This window comes from Hyperoodon ampullatus (assembly GCF_949752795.1).
Source record: "Hyperoodon ampullatus genome assembly, chromosome: 5".
Classification (NCBI taxonomy): domain Eukaryota; kingdom Metazoa; phylum Chordata; class Mammalia; order Artiodactyla; family Ziphiidae; genus Hyperoodon; species Hyperoodon ampullatus.
Genome location: NC_136918.1, coordinates 3,561,999 through 3,585,589, shown reverse-complemented (window position 1 = coordinate 3,585,589; position 23,591 = coordinate 3,561,999). Strand labels below are relative to the sequence as shown.

General features: G+C 41.5%; 1 protein-coding gene across 1 annotated transcript in view; it reads left to right on the top strand.

Moving 5' to 3' along the window:
- Positions 1-3,868: 3,868 nt before the first annotated feature.
- MSL2 (MSL complex subunit 2) overlaps positions 3,869-23,591 on the top strand; it is a gene marked incomplete at both ends in the record, with an annotated part of 35,335 nt that continues 15,612 nt past the window's right edge. The window contains one exon of the mRNA XM_079704590.1: positions 3,869-4,010. Coding sequence (XP_079560716.1) covers positions 3,869-4,010 — 142 coding nt within the window. The remainder of the gene's footprint in view (positions 4,011-23,591) is intronic.

The following is a 23,591-nucleotide window of genomic DNA, read 5'->3' as shown; positions in this document are numbered from 1 at the left end:
CCACTTAGTGTGATAAGTGCAATGATAGAGGTAAGCACATGGAAATCTTGGAAGACAGAAAGGAAAGCTTTAATTCAAAATGGGTAGGAAAGACGATAATAAGAAGGAAACAAGTATTTGTTGTTTGTCTGAAATGAAAATTTAACTGAATGCCAAGAGGAGCCTAAGGAGCCATGACTAAATGTGATGTGCTATCCTGGATGGGATCCTGGATCAGGAAAAGGACATTAGGGAACAACTGAAAAAATATGAATAAAATATGGATTTTAGTTAATAATAATGTATTACTATTGATTCATTAATTGTGACAAATGTACCATACTAAGGTAAGATGTTACTAATAGGGGAAATTGGGTGTAGAATATACGAGAACTGTCTGCACTATCTGTGCAATGATTCTGTAATTTCAAAACTGTTCTAAAATAAAAAGTTAAAAAAATTTTTTTAAACTGGCATTTCATATTTTTGTTAGATCTGGCAACTTTAACACTTTTACTTCTGAATAATAATTAAACACAAAATATGAAAAAAAATTACCCTAGGTTGATAGTTTAAGGAATTTGAGTTATGTATGATTTCTCCTATTTGATCCAAGCACTTTTTAAATATAAACTGTTCTTTTGTTTTCTTTTTAGGCAAACCTCAAGCGAGCAAATAGTTACTAGACAGGGAGTATACTTCAGTGTGGAGAGGCTTTGCCTCTAAGTGCCATAGTCTATCACCAGTTGCAACCAATTTCAGAAGCTATAAAAGAACTGTCTCCTCTCTCTCTTTCACACACGAACCATCAATAGAATTAATCTTAATTTGATGTGCACATCTCAAGAGATTTTAAAAAATTAGTTTATGAGAAAATCAGCAAGGTTAAGGCCCTGCAAGTAATCACTTACCTAGGGTGACTGCTAATTTATACTGTCTGAATGGAAACAGTGCTGATTATTTTACTCTCCGTGTTGGTCCTCTGGGGAAGAACAACCTGTGTGTTGTAGAATTTAAGAGTCTGGAATAGAAATAGAACTGTATATTATAACAGTTTTATTTGAAAGTGAACTTAGAAAAGATCTCTTATTTAAAAAAAAATGATGAGGCTTTTAAAAAAGAGTGAATTTTATAGACTGTCATTTTCTAGATAAAAGACGACCAAATATATTTTGCACAGCTTTGTTCGTTTTACAAAATTAGGAAAATAGATTATTTTTGCTTAATACTTACATACTGATAATATGCTAGGACTTGTAAAGAAAATAAACCTGTTCTCAAATGGTAACAGAAATTATATATCAGAGGTTACATGGGTTCCCTTAACTCTTCATTTCTACTCTAAGTGGCAAGCCTTTAAAACTAACAGGTATTTGTGCCGCTAAAGATTTACATACGTCATAAATCTTACTTTGCAAACATGTGTAGAGCATTTACAATGGGCAAAAAATTATGCTGAAGAGCTCTGGTGTATCCAGAGATAATGATTCCTACGCTGTTTCTATTTTTAAAGGAGGTTTTGTCCTTTTGGAGGGGAGGGGAATCAGACGTTAATTTAGGCTTTGTTTATTTATATCTCAGTGTCCTTGGTCTCTTGCAAAAACACAAGGCCAAAACTTGTTTAAAAAAAAGATAATACTTTCAAGGATTTGGGTTCTAAAGCAGGACCATGGGTTAAGAGATCTGTTCACACAGAGGGGCTAGGTCTGTTAAAGGAGCTAAAATAGAGGTTCGTTTTGTTTTTAAATTGTACTCTGTTCTCGTGGACAGCTCTGTGCGGTCCCGGCCGGTGACCCCGGAAGGCCGGGCTGCCCGCGTCAGTCGTACTCCAAGGACCAGAGGCCGCAGGAAGAGCCCGCTCGCAAGGGCAGGAGGGGCAGGGGGGTCCGGGCACCGCCGCTTCAGACGGCCTGCCCGGGCCTCAGAGGCCTCAGGCTGCCGTCGACACGGGCCGCGGCCCCAATCAAGACCCTGAAGCTCGAACGCCCTCTGGGCGCACAGCCACGTTGCTCGTCGCCTCCCTTCTGGGCTGCGCGAGTGTCGGCGAGGGGCGGCAGCGCCCTTTCGGCGGCCGGGAAGCGTGGTTCCAGGAGAAAGGCCGCCAGGGCGGGGCTTGGGGCGGTGCGGGGCTTCCTCCTCACTTCGCGGTCAGCCAGGGCGAGGAGAGGCCGCGTTGCGCCAGCGCAGAGAGCCACATGGCGCGACCCAGCAGGGCCTCCGCGTTGGCGGACACCGAGGAAGCAGTGTAGTGCGAGAAGCCTACAGCCCACACTGGGGAAAGATGGGTCAACTAACGAATGTTTCACCACAACCCACACGCCAAAGAGGGAATTTGAGAGCGCATGGGGGAGGGGCGGAAAGAGCAGGCGGCTCGGCGGGAGCATGCTCTGTACAGAGAGCCGTAAGTGGAGAGCCAGGCATGCGCAATGAGCTCAGGGTGGGTTGGCAGCGGGGAGGGGCTGGCGTGAGCGGGCTGATGTGTTTATCCGGTTTTCTGGGTGGGCGGTCAAAGCGCACGCGTAAGGGCGAAAGGCGGTGGAGCTGGGTAGTGGAATGCGCATGCGCAGAGCGAGCCGGTAGCTCTGGGAGGGCGTGGAGGGGGCTCTTAGAGGAGAAGCAGGGGAAAAGGGAAGCGAAGGGAAAGCAAAGGGTGGGGGGGAGGGGTGAGAGTGTGGTCTGCGCATGCGTGCTAGCGCTAGCGACGACGGCGGCGGGGGAGTCTCGGGGATGACAGTGGCTTTGCCCGTTGGGGTAACGGTCGTCGTCGCCGGCAGGGTCTGAGGCGCCGCACAGCCCGCGGGATACATTAAGGCCGCAGCAGCCCGGGCCCTACCGAGCTAGAGTGGCGCGTGGAGTCGGGGTGAGGGCGGCGAGGCACGGGGGGAGGGGCCTGCGGCGGGGCCTTGCTGTGTGCGCTGGGCGGCGGCGGGGCCTGGCGGTGTGAGCGCTCGCCTCAGCCTCTGCCGCGGCCGGGTGGGCGCCGTGGGCGGCGGCGACCGTGGTGCTTGGCGGAGGAGGCGTCCGTGTGTGCCGCGCGGAGAAGATGGCCGGGCAGTGAGGGGGCGGCGCTTGCGCCTGGTGACCTCGGAGTAAGCGACTGAGGAGCGAGGGCCGCCGCCGCGGCCCGGCCGGGCCTGCTCCCCGCCCTCTCCCGCCGCCGCCGGCCCGCTCACTTCCTCCCCGGCCCTCCCCTCTCGGGCGGGGGCCTCTCCTGTCCGCTTCGCCACCTCAGGGAACTGCCGGGCTGTAATCGCCGGGGCGGAGAGCCAGGCGTGTCCGATATGGAGAGAGCGGCGGCGGCCTCCGCCAGCCGCAGCAGCCACGTTCGCCGCCGCCGCGGCTCGGTGCACTAGATCGAGGAATCCGACGACCGCACCGCAGTCCTTGCCGTCGCCGCTGCCTCCGCGCCGGGCGCTGTGATGGAGTAAGGGGCCCTGCAGCCCGTGAGAAGCGTGCCCGCCCCTGGACCGGGCCGGGGCCTGCTCCCGCGACCGCCCAGCTCGACCGCAGGAGGTGCCTTCGCGTCCCGAGATGCAGCTCGAACGCAGGCCGCCCGCCGAGCCGCGGGGCTAGACTGAGCGCCGAAGCCGCCGCGTTCTGCGCCCCGCGGCCGCTCGGGACAAACTCGAACGCTGGTTTTTCTCTCTCTCTCTTTTTTTTCCCCTTGGTCTGCAATTCTCAGGGACGGGGGAGGGGCGCCAAGGCCCCATGTGTGGGAGGACCGCTACAGCTCTACAAACTCGTACGGATTTTGGTTACAACTTTGGCCCGTGGTTCTCCCCCGATTTCCTCCGAATTGTTGCAAATTCGCCATTGTTCCCTGGCTGCTTACAAAGTTGGATCCGGAATTTCTCTTCAGCCGAGAGCCAACAGTGTCGAAGTGTCTGCAATGAACCCCGTGAATGCTACTGCTCTCTACATTTCCGCGAGCCGCCTAGTGCTCAACTACGACGCCGGAGACCCCAAGGCGTTTACGGAGATTAACAGGCTCTTGCCTTACTTCCGACAGTCCCTCTCGTGCTGCGTTTGCGGTGAGACGCTTTTTATTGTTCCCCTTTCAGTGCTTGTTTTAAAAAAAACTCCGGGCGATGGTAGCAGAAACGGTTTGACGGCGGGGTAGTTTGTATTAAACTTGTATTATTTGTGCGGTCGTTTGCGGTCTGTAGTTTTGAAACTCGGCAGGGAACTTTTTCCCCGGCATTTCAGAAAGACAGAACCCTTCCAAACCGCTCTGTACAGCGGCCTCAATGTTCAAAACTGTTCAATTCGCCGTGGTCATTTCTGGTGTTTTTTTTTTTTTTTAAAGAGGTGAAATATGCATCTATGTTGCTGTCTCCCTCTTTTTTTTTTTTTTTTTTTTAAAGCTTTTGATACCAGAGCTGACTTAATACCTACCTTGTTGAAACGTGGTTAAACCTGGTTAAAACACCTACATGTGGCGTGTTTGCATTTCCCCAGACGTGTTGTGTGTGGGTGGTGGTATAGCCGGTGAAGTCGGTGCGGAACTTTTTCCCCCGGGTTCTTCTAATGCTTTGACAGTTTCACGATAAACAGTGAGCCAGGGCAGACTGACGGTTCAGTGCTTTTTAGCTGGTGGGATTTTTTTACAGGATTACGTTTTTTTGTGGTTTTACTATATTGTGGCCTGGTAGAGGGTTATTTTGGGTGTTTTTGTTCAAGAGGTATTACTTTGTGCTGGGCAGGATATTTTCAAGTTATTTTTGAGAGAATTGTCTAATAAATCCGTGTCTCAAAAGTGATAATAATTTGTGATTATTATCTCAGTGATTAATTGTATGCATGTAATAATTTATTTTTGAAAAAACTTAGACTGAAAACGTTAACATAAAGGAAAGGGTAACTGGCAAAACCAAAACAGTAATACTCCACTTCATATTCTTACCTCGCCAAAACTTTTGAGGTTTTGTTGATACACTTAACTTGTTTAGTCAGAATTTGAGAAATTCAGGCATTTCAGCTTTATCTTAAGAGACATTTTGCGACTGTAGTGGCTGAAGGGAGAAATGGTATTCATTTGAGATTCATTCAGCATTTTCCGTGTAGCTCTGGGGCAGAGCCCTGAGGGGTACAGAAGAGGTGAAGAGTGTTTTTTTGCACATTGGGTTCTTAATCTCATAAACATTTAAGTAACTCTTACAAGCGATTAAGTGCTACTCTGACTGGTAACCGACACTTAACACCTTTATAGAGAAGCAGTTGCCCTGGTAAATCACTTAATTGCCCTGGGCCTCAGTTTCCTAACATGTAAAATGAGAGTCTTGGGCTAGATTCAAAGTTTCTTTTCCGCTTATATTTTACAAATACAGTATAAGAATTTGCTTAGTTTCAGCGTACTCCGCCACCCCACTCTCACTTTTTTTTTTAATGGAGTGCTTTTTTTTTTTTTTATGTCTTCATAGCTTTTGATAGTTTGTGGAATGAGGATATGGGGCTCCTATAACTTCTTTCAACACAAACCTTTCTTTTGGTGGGGGAATTGCTACTGTGGTGATGTAGAGGGCATAGACCAGCCCATCCTGGCCTGCTAGAACTGCAGTAGAGAGTGATGTCATTATCCAGGTAACACTTGAAGATCTGGTAGGTCTGCTTTTTACATGGTGGATGGGACTTAGCTCTCAAAGAGGGAAATGGTAGTTTTGCAGATGCTTGGAATTTTAAGTTCTTATCAGTAGCTTCAGGACAGTTGTGGTCTAACTGAACATTTTCCCAGAATCTAACCTGGATTTTAAAAACTGGTATTAAAGATAAAGCTACATTAGAAAGTCCAACTGTCGCTTTTTTTTTGTTTTTGCATAAAATTTCAGCAATGTGGATGTAGGTTCAGTTTTTTCCCCTCATCTCTTTGGACATAAGTCTGTGGTTATGAAGAGATGGGGGAAAAAACCCGATTATTTGAATTCAGATCCAACAGTTTTCATCTTTGTGTCAGATTCTGTCCTGGACTCTTTTTCCTAGCTGGAAAGCATAAACTCCTTCCAGTTAATAGGGCATGTGAAGTCTTATTTCATTAGGATAATAGATATGTAAAAGTAAAGTGTTAATTCTATCTTGGCGCTGTAAATAGGGAGTTTGTTTCAGCAGGTCCTCCAGTGTCTGACCCAAACCTCCCCTTTCAGCTTTGTATTTAACTGCCCTCTTAATTTCTTATAATTTCTCAGCTTCAGCCAGTTTGATATTTTTGTCTTTTTGAACATACATGCCTTATGTCTTCTTTCTCTTTTCCCCACCTTTGCTCTTTGAAGTTCCTTCTGCCTAAAATATATTCTTTCTGTGTAGGGTCTAACCCATCAGCTCCCTCCCTCCTCAGTGAAGTCTTTGTTCTGTCACAGGTGCTTTTAACTCTTTCAAATTATTCTATCTTAGGGAAAATACTATTTTTTTGTACATTTCTGTGTTCCTTCTGCCTCATTCTCTCCTGTTCAATGAATAGCATGTAGGTGTTTATGACAGACTCAGAGAAAGAAAGTGAGAGGAGGTGAGGGAGGGAAAAAAGGTCTGCGAACTTTGCAGTTAGGTACAAATCTAAACTTTTCTACTTTCGGTCTAGGCAAGTTACTTTAACTTTTTGCCTGAATTTCTTGTATCTACAAAAGAGGATGATATCTTCTTTAAGTTTGTTTTTCCAAATTTGTGTTATATGTGAGTTTATTTTTAAGTGGGAAAAACCTTTTGAACCCATGAGAACAAGTCTGTGGACTTTGTGCCACCCTTGCTCAGAGGTGGAGAAAGGTAGGGGGAAGTGAGAGAAGAGATTGAACTGTCCGGTCAAATATAGTCAAACCTAGATTATTCACTGGAACTACAGGTTTTGTTATCATTGTTCTTTGAAATGTTAATTAGCTGATTATCACTGCTTGTTTTTCAGTTGCTTTGTATGTTTAAACTTTCTGAAGTTTCTGGTGAATGGGATAGCGATGCTCCAGAGAGTTATTGTACTTTCTAGGCCACAGAAACAGTGACCAAGACAGTATTACTGTGGGTACTATTTCTGTGTCAGTTCTTTCCCCTTGTTCTTAACGTTGGACTTGCTTTATCATTTATCACGAAGTATGTAGAATGAATTTTCTTTTGATGGCATGAAACTCAATAAATTCTGCCCTAGGGATTTTAAGTTTTTTATTAAGCTTTTATATTCTCAAAAGACATAACAAGTTTGATATGTAGAATCAAATACTGTTAGAACTGGAAGGACATGTTAAGTGGAAAAATAGTATTCTCTGAGATATTTGGAGGCCTGTAAATTAATCATGGTCAAATCTCAGGGACATGAATATTTCCCTGATTTTTTTTTTTTTTTTTGTGGTACGCAGGCCTCTCACTGTTGTGGCCTCTCCCGTTGCGGAGTACAGGCTCCGGACACGCAGGCTCGGGGGCCATGGCTCATGGGCCCAGCCTCTCCGCAGCATGTGGGATCTTCCCGGACCGGGGCACGAACCCCTGTCCCCTGCATCAGCAGGCGGACTCTCAACCACTGTGCCACCAGGGAAGCCCCTCCCTGATGTTTTAAATTCTAGAAACAAAGTGGTTTTGGCTTTTACTGAAGAGTTGTGGAACTTTTGGATATCCAGTTTCTTATTTATGAAATAGGAAGGAGATGGAGAACAGTGTTTCCCACTGACCTAAGCTGACTAAGTTTTTGTTTTGAATGTTAAGGACTTAAAAAAGCAAATCCTGTCATCTTTTCTTACTACTGCTACTCTCACATTCCACTACGAGGTACGTGGTTCCCTGAGGGTGAGAGTCTTGCTGGTCTTGTTCACTATTGTAGCCCTGCACGTGACAGTTCCTGGCTGAACAAGCATTGTTGAATGGATGAAACTGCCGATAAAAAGAACAAGGTTCAAAGTAGGAAGGATGTGCTCTCAGAATAAAGTATATACCTTAAAATTAAATAGATTTAGCTTTATGAAAGACTACTTTCATTTTCCTTATTTTTCTCATTTTGGCATTGTTTGTGGGTCCACTTTGGAATTAGTGCAGTAGATTATCTCAAGAATCTCTTCCAGTTCTGGAGTTCTGATTCTTTTAGCAGAAATACTTTGTTTTTGACTGAGCAAACAATTTATAAATAGCAAGAATCTTCTAAAATGAAGTTTGAACATTTAGCGTGATTTATTTTAAACCACATACCTTTTAGAGGCTAAATTAAGAGGCCATTTGTTAAATCGTACGTTAAGCATTATACTAATGTTTTATAATTATATTTTTCTCAAGTGTGAGTTCATTTGATACTTAAGATTTTATTTTTCTTGTACTTAAAATCACTAATTACATTTTTTATTGTAGTAAGGATATAATGTAAAATTTACCATCTTAACCATTTTTAAGTGTACAGTTCAATAGCATTGAGTATATTTACATTATTGTAAAACAGGTTTCCAGAACTTTTTTTTTTTTTTTTTTTTGCGGTACGTGGGCCTCTCACTGTTGTGGCCTCTCCCGTTGCGGAGCACAGGCTCCGGACGCGCAGGCTCAGTGGCCATGGCTCACGGGCCCAGCCGCTCCACGGCATGCAGGATCCTCCCGGACCTGGGCACGAACCCGTGTCCCCTGCATCGGCAGGCGGACTCTCAACCACTGCGCCACCAGGGAAGCCCCTCCAGAACTTTTTGATCTTGTAAATCTGAAACTGTGTACCCAACAAGCAACCACCATTTTCTTCCTTCCCCCCAACCCCTTGTAACCACCGTTCTCTTTTCTGTCTCTCTGAATTTGACTACTATAGATTTCTCATATAAGTAGAATCATGCAATACTTGTCTTTGTTGACTGGCTTATTTCACTTAGCATAATGTCTTAAAGGTTCATCCCTGTTGTAGCATGAGACAGGATTTCTTTCCAATTTAAGGCTGAATAATATTCTATTGTATGTATACACTATGCTTAGTTTATTCATTCATCCAAGTTGGACATTTGAGTTGCTTCCACCTCTTGCCTGTTGTGAATAGTGTTAAGAACATGGGTGTGTAAACACTCTTTGAGACCCTGCTTTCAGTTCTTTTGAATATATACCCAAAAGTAGGGTTGCAACATTGTGTGGTATTTCTATTTTTATTGTTTGAGGAACTCCATACTATTTTCCATAGTGGTTGCACCGTTTTACAATCCTACCAGCAGAACAAGGTTTCCAGTTAGTTTTTCCATATCTTTGCCAACACTTGTGTTTCCTGTTTTGGTTTTTGTTATTGGTGTGTGAGTGTGTTCATTTGTTTTTTGGATAGTAGCCATCCTAATGGGTGTGAGATGATACCTCATTGTGGTTTTGATTGTCATTTCTCTAATGATTAGTGATGTTGGTGATCTTTGCATATGCTTCTTTTATTTTTTTCTTTTTACATCTTTATTGGAGTATAATTGCTTTACAATGTTGTGTTAGTTTCTGCTGTATAACAAAGTGAATCAGTTATACATATACATATGTTCCCATATGTCTTCCCTCTTGCGTCTCCCTCCCTCCCACCCTCCCTATCCCACCCCTCTAGGTGGTCACAAAGCACCGAGCTGATCTCCCTGTGCTATGTGGATGCTTCCCACTAGCTGTCTATTTTAAGTTTGGTAGTGGATATATGTCCATGCCACTCTCTCACTTTGTCACAGCTTACCCTTCCCCCTCCCCATATCCTCAAGTCCATTCTCTAGTAGGTCTCTGTCTTTATTCCTACTTACCCCTAGGTTCTTAGTGACTTTTTTTTTTCTTAAATTCCATATATATGTGTTAGCATACGGTATTTGTCTTTCTCTCTCTGACTTCACTGTATGACAGACTCTAGGTCCATCCACCTCATTACAAATAGCTCAATTTCGTTTCTTTTTATGGCTGAGTAATATTCCATTGTATATATGTGCCACATCTTCTTTATCCATTCATCCGATGATGGACGCTTAGGTTGTTTCCATCTCCTGGCTATTGTAAATAGAGCTGCAGTGAACATTTTGGTACATGCCTCTTTTTGAATTATGGTTTTATCAGGGTATATGCCCAGTAGTGGGATTGCTGGGTCATATGGTAGTTCTATTTGTAGTTTTTTAAGGAACCTCCATACTGTTCTCCATAGTGGCTATACCAATTCACATTCCCACCAGCAGTGCAAGAGTGTTCCCTTTTCTCCACACCCTCTCCAGCATTTATTGTTTCTAGACTTTTTGATGATGGCCATTCTGACTGGTGTGAGATGATATCTCATTGTAGTTTTGATTTGCATTTCTCTAATGATTAATGATGTTGAGCATTCTTTTATGTATTTGTTGGCACTCTGTGTATCTTCTTTGGAGAAATGTCTAGGTCTTCTGCCCATTTTTGGGTTGGGATGTTTGTTTTTTTGTTATTGAGCTGCATGAGCTGGTTGTAAATTTTGGAGATTAATCCTTTGTCAGTTGCTTCATTTGCAAATATTTTCTCCCATTCTGAGGGTTGTCTTTTGGTCTTGTTTATGGTTTCCTTTGCTGGGCAAAAGCTTTGAAGTTTCATTAGGTCCCATTTGTTTATTTTTGTTTTTATTTCCATTTCTCTAGGAGGTGGGTCAGAAAGGATCTTGCTGTGATTTATGTCATAGAGTGTTCTGCCTACGTTTTCCTCTAAGAGTTTTATAGTGTCTGGCCTTACATTTAGGTCTTTAATCCATTTTGAGTTTATTTTTGTGTATGGTGTTAGGGAGTGTTCTAATTTCATTCTTTTACATGTAGCTTTCCAGTTTTCCCAGCACCACTTATTGAAGAGCTGTCTTTTCTCCATTGTATATTCTTGCCTCCTTTATCAAAGATAAGGTGACCATATGTGTGTGGGTTTATCTCTGGGCTTTCTATCCTGTTCCATTGATCTATCTTTCTCTTTTTGTGCCAGTACCATACTGTCTTGATTACTGTAGCTTTGTAATATAGTCTGAAGTCAGGGAGCCTGATTCCTCCAGCTCTGTTTTTCGTTCTCAAGATTGCTTTGGCTATTTGGGGTCTTTTGTGTTTCCATACAAATTGTGAAATTTTTTGTTCGGGTTCTGTGAAAAATGCTAGTGGTAGTTTCATAGGGATTGCATTGAATGTGTAGATTGCTTTGTGTAGTAGAGTCATTTTCACAATGTTGATTCTTCCAATCCAAGAACATGGTATATCTCTTCATCTATTTGTATCATCTTTAATTTCTTTCATCAGTGTCTTATAATTTTTTGCATACAGGTCTTTTGTTTCCTTAGGTAGGTTTACTCCTAGATATTTTATTCTTTTTGTTACAGTGGTAAATGTGAGTGTTTTCTTGATTTCACTTTCAGATTTTTCATCATTAGTGTATAGGAATGCCAGAGATTTCTGTGCATTAATTTTGTATCCCGCTACTTTACCAAATTCATTGATCAGCTCTAGTAGTTTTCTGGTAGCATCTTTAAGATTCTCTATGTATAGTATCATGTCATCTGCAAACAGTGACAGCTTTACTTCTTCTTTTCCGATTTGGATTCCTTTTATTTCTTTTTCTTCTCTGATTGCTGTGGCTAAAACTTCCAAAACTATGTTGAATAAGAGTGGTGAGAGTGGGCAACTTTGTCTTGTTCCTGATCTTAGTGGAAATGGTTTCAGTTTTTCACCATTGAGGACGATGTTGGCTGTGGGTTTGTCATATATGGCCTTTATTATGTTGAGAAAAGTTCCCTCTATGCCTAATTTCTGGAGGGTTTATATCATAAATGGGTGTTGAATTTTGTCGAAAGCTTTCTCTGCATCTATTGAGATGACCATATGGTTTTTCTCCTTCAACTTGTTAATATGGTGTATCACATTGATTGATTTGCATATATTGAAGAATCCTTGCATTCCTGGAATAAACCCCACTAGATCATGGTGTATGATCCTTTTAATGTGCTGTTGGATTCTGTTTGCTAGTATTTTGTTGAGGATTTTTGCATCTATGTTCATCAGTGATATTGGCCTGTAGTTTTCTTTCTTTGTGACATCCTTGTCTGGTTTTGGTATCAGGATGTTGGTGGCCTCGTAGAATGAGTTTGGGAGTGTTTCTCCCTCTGCTATATTTTGGAGGAGTTTGAGAAGTATAGGTGTTAGCTCTTCTCTAAATGTTTGATAGAATTCGCCTGTGAAGCCATCTGGTCCTGGGCTTTTGTTTGTTGGAAGATTTTAAATCACAGTTTCAATTTCAGTGCTTGTGATTGGTCTGTTCCTATTTTCTATTTCTTCCTGATTCAGTCTTGGCAGGTTGTTCAATTCTAAGAATTTGTCCATTTCTTGCAGGTTGTCCATTTTATTGGCATAGATTTGCTTGTAGTAATCTCTCATGATCTTTTGTATTTCTGCAGTGTCAGTTGTTACGTCTCCTTTTTCATTTCTAATTCTGTTGATTGAGTCTTCTCGAACCCTTTTTTCTTGATGAGTCTGGCTAATGGTTTATCAATTTTCTTTATCTTCTCAAAGAACCAGTTTTTAGTTTTATTGATCTTTGCCCTTGTTTCCTTCATTTCTTTTTCATTTATTTCTGATCTGATCTTTATGATTTCTTTCCTTCTGCTAACTTTGGGGTTTTTTTGTTCTTCTTTCTCTAATTGCTTTAGGTGCAAGGTTAGGTTGTTTATTCGAGATCTTTCCTGTTTCTTAAGGTGGGATTGTATTGCTATAAACTTCCTCCTTAGAACTGCTTTTGCTGCGTCCCATAGGTTTTGGGTCGTTGTGTCTCCACTGTCATTTGTTTCTAGGTATTTTTTGATTTCCTCTTTGATTTCTTCAGTGATCATTTTATTATTAAGTAGTGTATTGTTTAGCCTCCATGTGTTTGTATTTTTTACAGATCTTTTCCTGTAATTGATGTCTAGTCTCATAGAGTTGTGGTCGGAAAAGATACTTGATACAATTTCAATTTTCTTAAATTTACCAAGGCTTGATTTGTGACCCAAGATATGATCTATCCTGGAGAATGTTCCATGAGCACTTGAGAAAAATGTGTATTCTGTAGTTTTTGGATGGAATGTCCTATAAATATCAATTAAGTCCATCTTGTTTAATGTATCATTTAAAGCTTGTGTTTCCTTTTTTATTTTCATTTTGGATGATCTGTCCATTGGTGAAAGTGGGCTGTTAAAGTCCCCTACTATGAATGTGTTACTGTCGATTTCCCCTTTTATGGCTGTTAGTATTTGCCTTATGTATTGAGGTGCTCCTATGTTGGGTGCATAAATATTTACAATTGTTATATCTTCTTCCTGGATCGATCCCTTGATCATTATGTAGTGTCCTTCTTTGTCTCTTGTAATAGTCTTTAACTATTTTGTCTGATATTAGAATTGCTACTCCAGCTTTCTTTTGGTTTTCCTTTGCATGGAATATCTTTTTCCATCCCCTCACTTTCAGTCTGTATGTGTCTCTAGGTCTGAAGTGGGTCTCTTGTAGACAGCATATGTATGGGCCTTGTTTTTGTATCTATTCAGCCAATCTGTGTCTTTTGGTGGAGCATTTAATAGATTTACATTTAAGGTAATTATAGATATGTATGTTCCTATTCCCATTTTCTTAATTGTTTTGGGTTTGTTATTGTAGGTCTTTCCCTTCTCTTGTGTTTCTTGCCTAGAGAAGATTCTTTAGCATTTGTTGTAAAGCTGGTTTGGTGGTGCTGAACTCTCTCAGCTTTTGCTTGTCTGTAAAGGTTTTAATTTCTCCATCAAATCTGAATGAGATCCTTGCTTGGTAGAGTAATCTTGGTTTTAGGTTTTTCTCCTTCATCACTTTAAATATGTCCTGCCACTCCCTTCTGGCTTGCAGAGTTTCTGCTGAAAGATCAGCTGTTAACCTTATGGGGATTCCCTTGTGTGTTATTTGTTGTTTTTCCCTTGCTGCTTTTAATATGTTTTCTTTGTATTTAATTTTTGACAGTTTGATTAATATGTGTCTTGGCGTGTTTCTCCTTGGTTTTATCTTGTATGGGACTGTCTGTGATTCCTGGACTTGATTAACTATTTCCTTTCCCATATTAGGGAAGTTTTCAACTATAATCTCTTCAAATATTTTCTCAGTCCCTTTCATTTTCTCTTCTTCTTTTGGAACCCCAATAATTCGAATGTTGGTGTGTTTAATGTTGTCCCAGAGGTCTCTGAGACTGTCCTCAGTTCTTTTCTTTCTTTTTTCTTTATTCTGCTCTGCAGTAGTTACTTCCACTATTTTATCTTCCAGGACACTTATCCGTTCTTCTGCCTCAGTTATTCTGCTATTGATCCCTTGTAGAGTATTTTTTTTTTTTTTTTTTTTTTTTTTTTTTTGCGGTACGTGGGCCTCTCACTGTTGTGGCCTCTCCCGTTGCGGAGCACAGGCTCCGGACGTGCAGGCTCAGTGGCCATGGCTCATGGGCCCAGCCACTCCGCGGCATGTGGGATCTTCCCGGACCGGGGCACGAACCCGTGTCCCCTGCATCGGCAGGCGGACTCTCAACCACTGCACCACCAGGGAAGCCCCCTTCTAGAGTATTTTTAATTTCTTTCATTGTGTTGTTCATCGTTGCTTGTTTCATCTTTAGTTCTTCTAGGTCCTTGTTAAATGTTTCTTGCATTTTCTCTATTCTATTTCCAAGATTTTGGATCATCTTTACTATTTCTTTTTCAGGTAGACTGCCTATTTCCTCTTCATTTGTTAGGTCTGGTGGGTTTTTATTTTGCTCCTTCATCTGCTGTGTCTTTTTCTGTCTTCTCATTTTGCTTATCTTACTGTGTTTGGGGGTCTCCTGTTTCTTTTTTTGTGGTACGCGGGCCTCTCACTGTTGTGGCCTCTCTCGTTGCAGAGCACAGGCTCTGGACGTGCAGGCTCAGCGGCCATGGCTCACGGGCCCAGCCGCTCCGCGGCATGTGGGATGTTTCCGGACCAGGGCACGAACCCGTGTCTACTGCATCAGCAGGTGGACTCTCAACCACTGCACCACCAGGGAAGCCCTTGGGTCTCCTTTTTGCAGGCTGCTGGTTCGTAGTTCCCGTTGTTTTTGGTGTCTGTTCCTAGTGGCTAAAGTTGCTTCAGTGGGTTTTTTAGGCTTCTTGGTGGAGGGGACTAGTGCCTGTGTTCTGCTGGATGAGGCTGGGTCTTGTCTTTCTGGTGGGCAGGTCCACGTCTGGTGGTGTGTTTTGGGGTGTCTGTGGTGTCTGTCTTACTATGATTTTGGGAAGTCTCTCTGCTAATGGGTGGGGTTGTGTTCCTGTCTTGCTAGTTGTTTGGCATAGGGTGTCCAGCACTGTAGCTTGCTGGTCGTTGAGTGAAGCCGGGTGTTGGTGTTGAGATGGAGATCTCTGGGAGATTTTCATCGTTTAATATTACGTGGAGCTGGGAGGTCTCTTGTTGACCAGTGTCCTGACGTTGGCTCTCCCACCTCAGAGACACAACACTGACTCCTGACTGCAGCACCAAGAGCCTTTCATTCACACGGCTCAGAATAAAGGGGAGAAAAAGTAGAAAGAAAGGATAAAACAAAATAAAATAATGTAAGGTAAAATACAATAATTAAAATAAAAAAATAATTATTAAGAAAAAACAAAAACAAAAAAACGGACGGATAGAATCCTAGGAATAATGGTGAAAGCAAAGCTATACAGACAAAATCTCACAGAGAAGCATACACATACACACTCAGAAAAAGAGGAAAAGCGGAAAAAATCATAAATCTTGCTCTCAAAGTCCACCTTCTCAATTTGGGATGATTCGTTGTCTATTCAGGTATTCCACAGATGCAGGGTACATCAAGTTGATTGTGGAGATTTAATGCGCTGCTCCTGAGGCTCTTGGGAGAGATTTTCCTTTCTCTTCTTTGTTGGCATAGCTCCTGGGGTTCAGCTTTGGATTTGTCCCCGCCTCCGCGTGTAGGTCACCGGAGGGCGAGGGCGTCTGTTCTTCCTTCAGGCAGGACGGGGTTAAAGGAGCCATTGATTCCGGGGCTCTGGCTCACTCAGGCCGGGGGGAGGGAGGGGTATGGAGTGCGGACCGAGCCTGGTGATGTTGCACCAGCCTGAGGCGCGCTGTGCATTCTCCCGGGGAAGTTGTCCCTGGATCCCGGGACCTTGGCAGTGGCGGGCTGCACAGGCTCCCCGGACGGGAGGTGTGGAGAGTGACCTGCGCTCGCACACAGGCTTCTTGGTGGCGGCAGCAGCAGCCCCAGCGTCCTACGCCCGTCTCTGGGGTCCGCGCTTTGAGCCGCGCCTCGCGCCCGTCTCTGGAGCTCCTTGAAGCAGCGCTCTGAATCCCCTCTCCTCACGCACCAGGAAACAAAGAGGGAAGGAAAAGTCTCTTGCCTCTTCGGCAGCTCCAGACTTTTCCCGGACTCCCTCCCGGCCGGCCGTGGCGCACTAACTCCCTTCAGGCTGTGTTCACGCTGCCAGCGCTCCGACCGAAGCCCGAGCCTCAGCTCCCAGCCCCGCCCACCCCGGCGGGCGAGCAGACAAGCCCCTCGGGCTGGTGAGTGCCGGTCGGCACTGATCCTCTGTGCGGGAATCTCTCCGCTTTGCCCTCTGCACCCCTGTTGCTGCGCTCTCCTCCGCGGTGCTAAGGCTCCCCGCCTCCGCCACCCGCAGTCTCCGCCCGCGAAGGGGCTCCTAGTGTGTGGAAACCTTTCCTCCTTCACGGCTCCCTCCCACTGGTGCAGGTCCCGGCCCTATCCTTTTGTCTCTGTTTATTCTGTTTTCTTTTGCCCTACCCAGGTACGTGGGGAGTTTCTTGCCTTTTGGGAGGTCTGAGGTCTTATGTCAGCGTTCAGTAGGTGTTCTGTAGGGGTTGTTCCACGTGTAGATGTATTTCTGATGTATCTGTGGAGAGGAAGGTGATCTCCGCGTCTTATTCTTCCGCCATCTTCCCCCTCTCTCCTGCATATGCTTCTTGGCTGTTTGTATATCATCTTTGGAGAATCACTATCATTTTTTTATCTTGAAAAAAATTTTTTTTTTTTTTTGCTCACAAAATCTTTATTAATCACCGTGATGTTCTCAGTGCTGGAATAAAAAGATGAATTAAGACACATGGCCCCTACCCATATGTTGCTCAGTGTTATGGGGAAGACATAAGTAAACCAGCAATTATTGTGTGTTAGAGGCACTTATGTTATTACCAATATTGATGTAACATTAACTTACTCGTAAGTTAACTTTGTCACATGTGTAAAAATTTCAGAAATTAACAGTAAGTGAGATTTTCCCCCCACATAACTCTTTTTTGAATAACTGTTTGGGTCAAAGTTTGGGCAACCCTCACTGGGGTTAAAGCAGAGTTTGGTTTACCATTTTTTTCTTGGTACTTAAGTTTACCTGTTCTCTCTGATCTGGGAAGAATTCTTTAGGGAACATGTATCTAGTAGGCTGGTTAAGGAAGAACAATATTTAGTACTGTGTTCTGGCAGATACTCTTTTTTTATGTCACATATATTAATTTAACTGTTGGTTTTTTTTCCTAAGAAAAATCTTTTCACAATTTCCCCTTTTAGTATTCCAAAATTAGTTCTAAAATATTAGTTCCTACTTGTTTATGTTTATGTACAGTGAAATCGCCTTAGGGAAAGGACTCTAAATGCATTGTTCTGGATACTGAGAGAGAAGAAAAGAGCTTTGATCCATCAGCCTTTGTTATATGATAAAACCAACTGAAAAGTTAATAATACCAGTTTAAATAATGATTTAGGGCAGACAGTATGGTACTGTAGAATAAGGCAGCAGAAATTGTTGCAGTCTAGTGAGAACTAGGAAGTATGGTGCTTGAGCTAGGCCAGGAGGAATGGTGAAAAGTGAACATTTTCAGCAAGGCTTGAGGGAGAGAACATTGGCTTGTTTATGCTGCAGAAAATCAAGTTTATCTCTAAAACGAAGAGTCCTTGTAGGAGATTCCATCCATGCCCTATAGTGGTAACTCAGGGGCCTTTTTGCAGGGAACCTTGATGCCAGGCTAAGGAATTTGACATCTACCTCGTAGACCTGTTCTTTTTCAAAGTGTGCTCTATAGCCCACCTAAATCAAACCTAAAGGGATTGTTAAAATTCAGATTCCCAATTATCATATCAGGCTGATTGGATTGGAATCTCTGTGGGCAGGGCCTTGTAATGTGCATTTTATGCCACCCCCCTTCCCCCCGTCTTGATATGGGTCGGGAAATGTGCAAATCCCTGTTGTGTTCGAGAAATATTTTAAGTAGGAGAGGGATGTTATATATAGACTTTGTTTTAAAAAAGGTTAGTTTCGGGATAGAATATAGGATTGATTATTGGAGTGTGGTGAAACCCAGTTAGGAAGGATATCAGATGTATCCATATTATAGAGGCCGGAATAGTGGTGGTAGTGAAAAGGAAACAACATAAGATAACGTAAAGGGAAAATTTTGTTCTCTTTATGGTTATCGTAACAGCTTAATTTTTTTGGTATACTGTGTTACAATTTGTCTTTGGTTAGGCATATTTCACTGTGAATAGATTAAGTATTTTCTATCCTTAAATTTATAAACATGTCTAGTACAGTGCTTTCACAGGGTATATACTTGACAGAAAGTACTGAATTGTATGGAAGATCCGATAAAACCTGGCTTATCAGGTGCTTGGGAGAGGATTCAGTTAAGATAGGAAATAGATGGGATCTAGTGTGGGCCTGAGGAGAATGAAGAGAAGGATGAGACAGTATTTAGTAATTTGATGGTGCCTGGAGTTGGGATTAGTGAGGAAATGTTATTGGAAATATGTTTAGGAAAGGCTAAAATCTTAAAACTTTAATTTTGTGCCCCTTCCTGGAAACCTTGATTTTAAAATCATAAGATATACTGTTTGATATAGTAAAACAAACAACGTATTTTTTGAGTCTTGGGTTGTGGTTTTCATTCTTTCAAATTAATTTGAACATTTAGGCCTTTTCCTGTGTTTGCACTCCTTGTTTTCATTGCATTGATAGCATACTATCACTAATTGTTTAATGCCTTATTGTATTAGCTTCTCAGTTGACACCTTCCCTCAGAGTCCACCTGGCTACATTTTAGTGTATGATTTAGTCTGTTTTTGTGAGGTCTGATTAAATTTTATCTTTTAATTTAAAAGGCGGTATTTCAGAATCTTTATTTTAATTTATATTTTTCTCTTTGTCCTTCACCTTTGACTTTTTTTCTTATCTGTTTAGTTCCTGTTATTGGCTTTCCTCTTTTAAAGATTTCTTTTTGTTGTTCCCATGTCAGGAAATTAATTCAGATTTTTTTTTCACCTTAATTAGTGTATGTCTGGCCATTTTCCTTATCTTTTCCTTGTTTTGACTCTGTAGTATTTTAACAGAATTATTCTAGTTCATTGCCTTTCTGTTCAGAAATCTTGAATCTTTGCAGATTTGGAATATCTGCCTATCTCAACCTGTTTTTAATCTAGTTTTATAGCCAGCATTTTTTTTGTGTTTTGAATATAGTTTGTCTTATCAATTAGCATTTGTGCATTTTTATTGTTACAATCCACAAAAAATGCACACTTAAAATGTTGTCTGGCGTCAAATTTGGAAATAACTTAGGTTTTCTGGCAAAGTCAAGTAGTTTTAAAATTCCTTTTGCAACAATTAAAGGCATACCTAGGGACTTTCCTGGTGGTCCAGTGGTTAAGACTCTCCATTGGTCCAGTGGTTAATGGACTCTCATTTCCATTGCAGGGCGTGTGGGTTTGATCCCTGGTTGGGGAACTAAGATCCTGCATGCCCCGCAGCCAAAAAAAAAAAAAAAAAAAAAGGCATACCTAAAGTGGAGGTGGGCGGTCCGGGGTATAGCTTTTGACCTCCTCTCAATCCTGCTAAATGCCATTCCCTTGAAGTTTAAATCTCTGTCTGCTGTTCTGAAATTTGGGACTCTGGCCACATATAATATGGAATTCTAGGGTTAGAAGGGAGCATTCCAATTCAGGTATCTTTGTGTTGGATTTCTGAATCCCCTCTACAGTTAATCAGTTGGTTGTCCAGCTTGTGAGTGAATTTATTCAGGATGTGACATAGGATATGACTGGCATATTCTATCCATCAGAAGCTGTGAGCTGTTTCAGGGATCCTTTTATAGTGTCATTGAGCTTGCCAGCTCAATTTTTACATATGTTTTACAAGGAAGGTATTACTAGGTTATTCTTCATGATGAGAATTTATAAAGCTTTAGACAGAAAGCACCATAAATCATACAGTCATTTCTTCACATCAAATAACTCTTTCTGTAATATTCTTGAAAGTTCACCTAGGCCTTTTCCTGAATACTTCTGGGGTAGGGAGCTAAATTTTTCTCTGCAAAATAGCCCTATCTATTTTTAACTATAGAATTCTAATGTCGTTGGGATCTTGAATTATTTTGTGAAACCTTACCTGGATAAGAATCAGCGTTGCTTTATCTTGTTTGCAGTCAGAATAGTTATTGGTTCACAGTGTTTATGGTTAAAACATTTTCATAAGTTGGTTGATGGTGTTGTTTAGATCTTCTGTGTCATTACTGATTTTCTATTGTCAATTTTTGAGAGATGTTGCAATCTCTAACTGTAATTATGGATTTATCAGTTTCTCTTTGGAATTTCTATCACTTTTTGCTTCATGTATTTTGAAGTTCTGTTTTTAGGTGCATAAAATAATTCTGAACATATGGAATATAGTGAGAATGTATATAATGTAATAGTCACATAGTTAATTTTTACTGTTCTGCTGTAATCCTCTAGAAGTTTTATTGCTCTTTGGTTTTTCTTCTCTGCATGGGTCGTATTTTCCTACTTTTTTGCATACCTAGTTAATTTTGATTGGATGCTAGATATTGTGAATTGTACCTTGTTGATAAAATTTTACCTTGGGGGTGGGTATTTTTGTACTATAAATATTCTTGAGCTTTGTTCTTGGAATTTGGTTAAGTTACTTGCAGATAGTTTGATCCTTGATCCTTTCAAGGCTTGTTTTTAAGCTTTTTTTTAGGTGGAACCAGAGCAGCCTTTAGGGGCTAATTTTTCTGCATTACTTGAGGCAAGAACCTTTTGACTACTCTATCTGATGCCTTGTGAATTATGAGGTTTCTCACACTAGATGGTGGGAATAGGAATTGTTCTGCTGCCTCTGAGTTATAGGGATTTTTTTTTTTTGTTCCTTTCTGGGGATTCTTTCTCCATCCTGGGGTAATTTCCTCATAAACGTGTGCTGATCATTCAGTACTCAGCTGAAGATTTGAAAGAAACCATCTATAAATACAGCGTTCTTTCTCTGTGCGGCTCTGTCATCTCTAGTACTCTGCCCTGAGAAGTCCAGCTGCCTTATCTTCGCGACTCTGTCTTCTCAACTCAGGGAGACTACTGGGCTTTGTCTTGGTTCTCCCTCCTTGTTCTGTGGCCTGAAGATTATCTCCATACAGCAAGCTGGGGCAATTGTAGGGCTTAGCTCATTTGTTCCTCCATGCACGGATCACTGTTCTGTGGTGTCTGTTGCCCAGTATATCTGAAAACCATTGTTTTGTCCAGTTTTTGTTTCAGTTGGGAGACTTACTCTCCCAACTGAAACAAAAATGAAACAAAATGTAATTATTCCATTTTGTCTGGAAGCAGAATCAGATTATATTCTAAACCTACACTGTCCTATATAGCAGCCACTTAGCTGTTGTGACAGTTTTAAAAACAGTTCTTTAGTTATACTAAGCTACTTCTTAAGTGCTCAGTAGCCACATGTGGATAATAGCTACCTTACTGTAGATGCAAAAGATTTCCATCATTGCCTTAAAGAGTTCTACTGGACAGTGCTATAACAACTAAAGAACTTAGATTTGTTCCTGAAAGCTGTGGGAGCATTGAGAGATGACTTCAGTGTTTTCATCTGAGGTTTTGATTTTAAAACATTGAGCTGGATAGGGTTATGAACAGATCACTGGAGCTCACCACTATAGACTTAAAAAACAACTCCCCCAAATCAGTGTTAGTGAATTGGGTTCAAGAAGGTGTTCCATAGTGTTCATGTAGTAAAAGGTTTCCGTTATTTAAAAAAGAGAAGATAATTTAACTATTTTTCTTCCTCTAAAGAAGGCAATTTGAGATGTCAAATGACTACTGGACCAAATCACGTGCCATACCAGTTAATAATTCTGCCAAATCCTTTCTGCTATGAGGGTTTTAAATTGTTTTAATACTCAGTCACGTATTTTATTAATTCTTAGTCGTATTGTTTTAGTTCTGTCAATTCTTCATATATCCATTCAATGGATCATTGGTTGGGGACAAGGAACATTAAGAAAATTAGGTTGCTATTGAAATACTAGGTAATGAGGAACATAAAAATACTAATGATTCCAAATATCTGGTTCATGATTATTATTATCCTTCTCTGTAAATTGTCTTTGTTCTCTTAATATCCTCCATATCAACAAGATGTAGGTAATTATCCAAAAAGCAATGTTAGCAGGAGAATACATAGTGATATACAGTATGGCCTTTTATTTTTAGAGAATAAAGACTAACTACACTTGCTGTGTGTTATTTGAAGTGTTTGCAAATACCAGTCTAAAGCCACCCTTAGTTTATCATTTAGTAACAGAACACTAAAAATTTTTTTTTTGTAAAAGATACAAGAATTGCGAATAACCAAGTCACGTTTACACCTTTGTCCTTGCATAATATATTCAATTTTAGCCTATGTTTTTAACATTCATGAGTTTATAAACAAGAGAGGTCATTTAAAAGATATATTGCCAAAATGTGTTTATTACATTATTTAAATAAAGCAAGATGTAGCCTTTGTTAGTGGGAAGTCAAAATTTCTCTTTGTATGTTTTATTAAAATGAACTTTATAGTATGATCTTTGATAATTTGTTTATTTTTAAAATTTCTTGAAATCTTTTAATCACATTTCTTACTTAACTGATTAGAAAAAAGTCCCAGTTTGGGCTTCCCTGGTGGCGCAGTGGTTGAGAGTCCGCCTGCCGATGCAGGGGACACGGGTTTGTGCCTCGGTCCGGGAAGATCCCACATGCCGTGGAGCAGCTGGGCCCGTGAGCCATGGGCGCTGAGCCTGCGCATCCGGAGCCTGTGCTCCGCAACGGGAGAGGCCACAACAGTGAGAGGCCCGCGTACCGCAAAAAAAAAAAAAGTCCCAGTTCATCAAGGCAAAAAAGGTTAAAGTATCTTTAATCCCGGTTGTGGATCAGAATTTGTTGGGAAGCTTTTTAAAAATACACATTCCTGGGCAGTGTCTGCAGTTATTGAGTCAGTCTGAAGCAGGCCATCTAGGTGATTCTAATACTAATCCATGGATAAGAGTAGTGCTGTCTTTGAATACTACTTATGTGAGGTTTATAGTTGTCCTTAAGTGAAAATACATGTGCCAGTAAACTTAAGTAATGCTGTGTTAAGCAAGTTTCTTGACATTGGTAGTTTTCAGTTTTAAGACACTAATGTAAATTTGGGGATGACTGTCCAGGAGGGTATTAAAGCAAACCTGTTAATGCATTCTGGTACAGTGGAACACCAGTTTGGGAAATTTGGATCTAGCTTCATATTGATTTATTCAATTAACGTCTGTTGTTCAGCCGTGAATCAATTTAATTGTGCCTAATAGACTAGCCTGTTTTATCGTATTGGTAATAATTTAATGAGAGACCGTCATGGCTTTGCTAAAATATGAAAATAACAGAATATTACA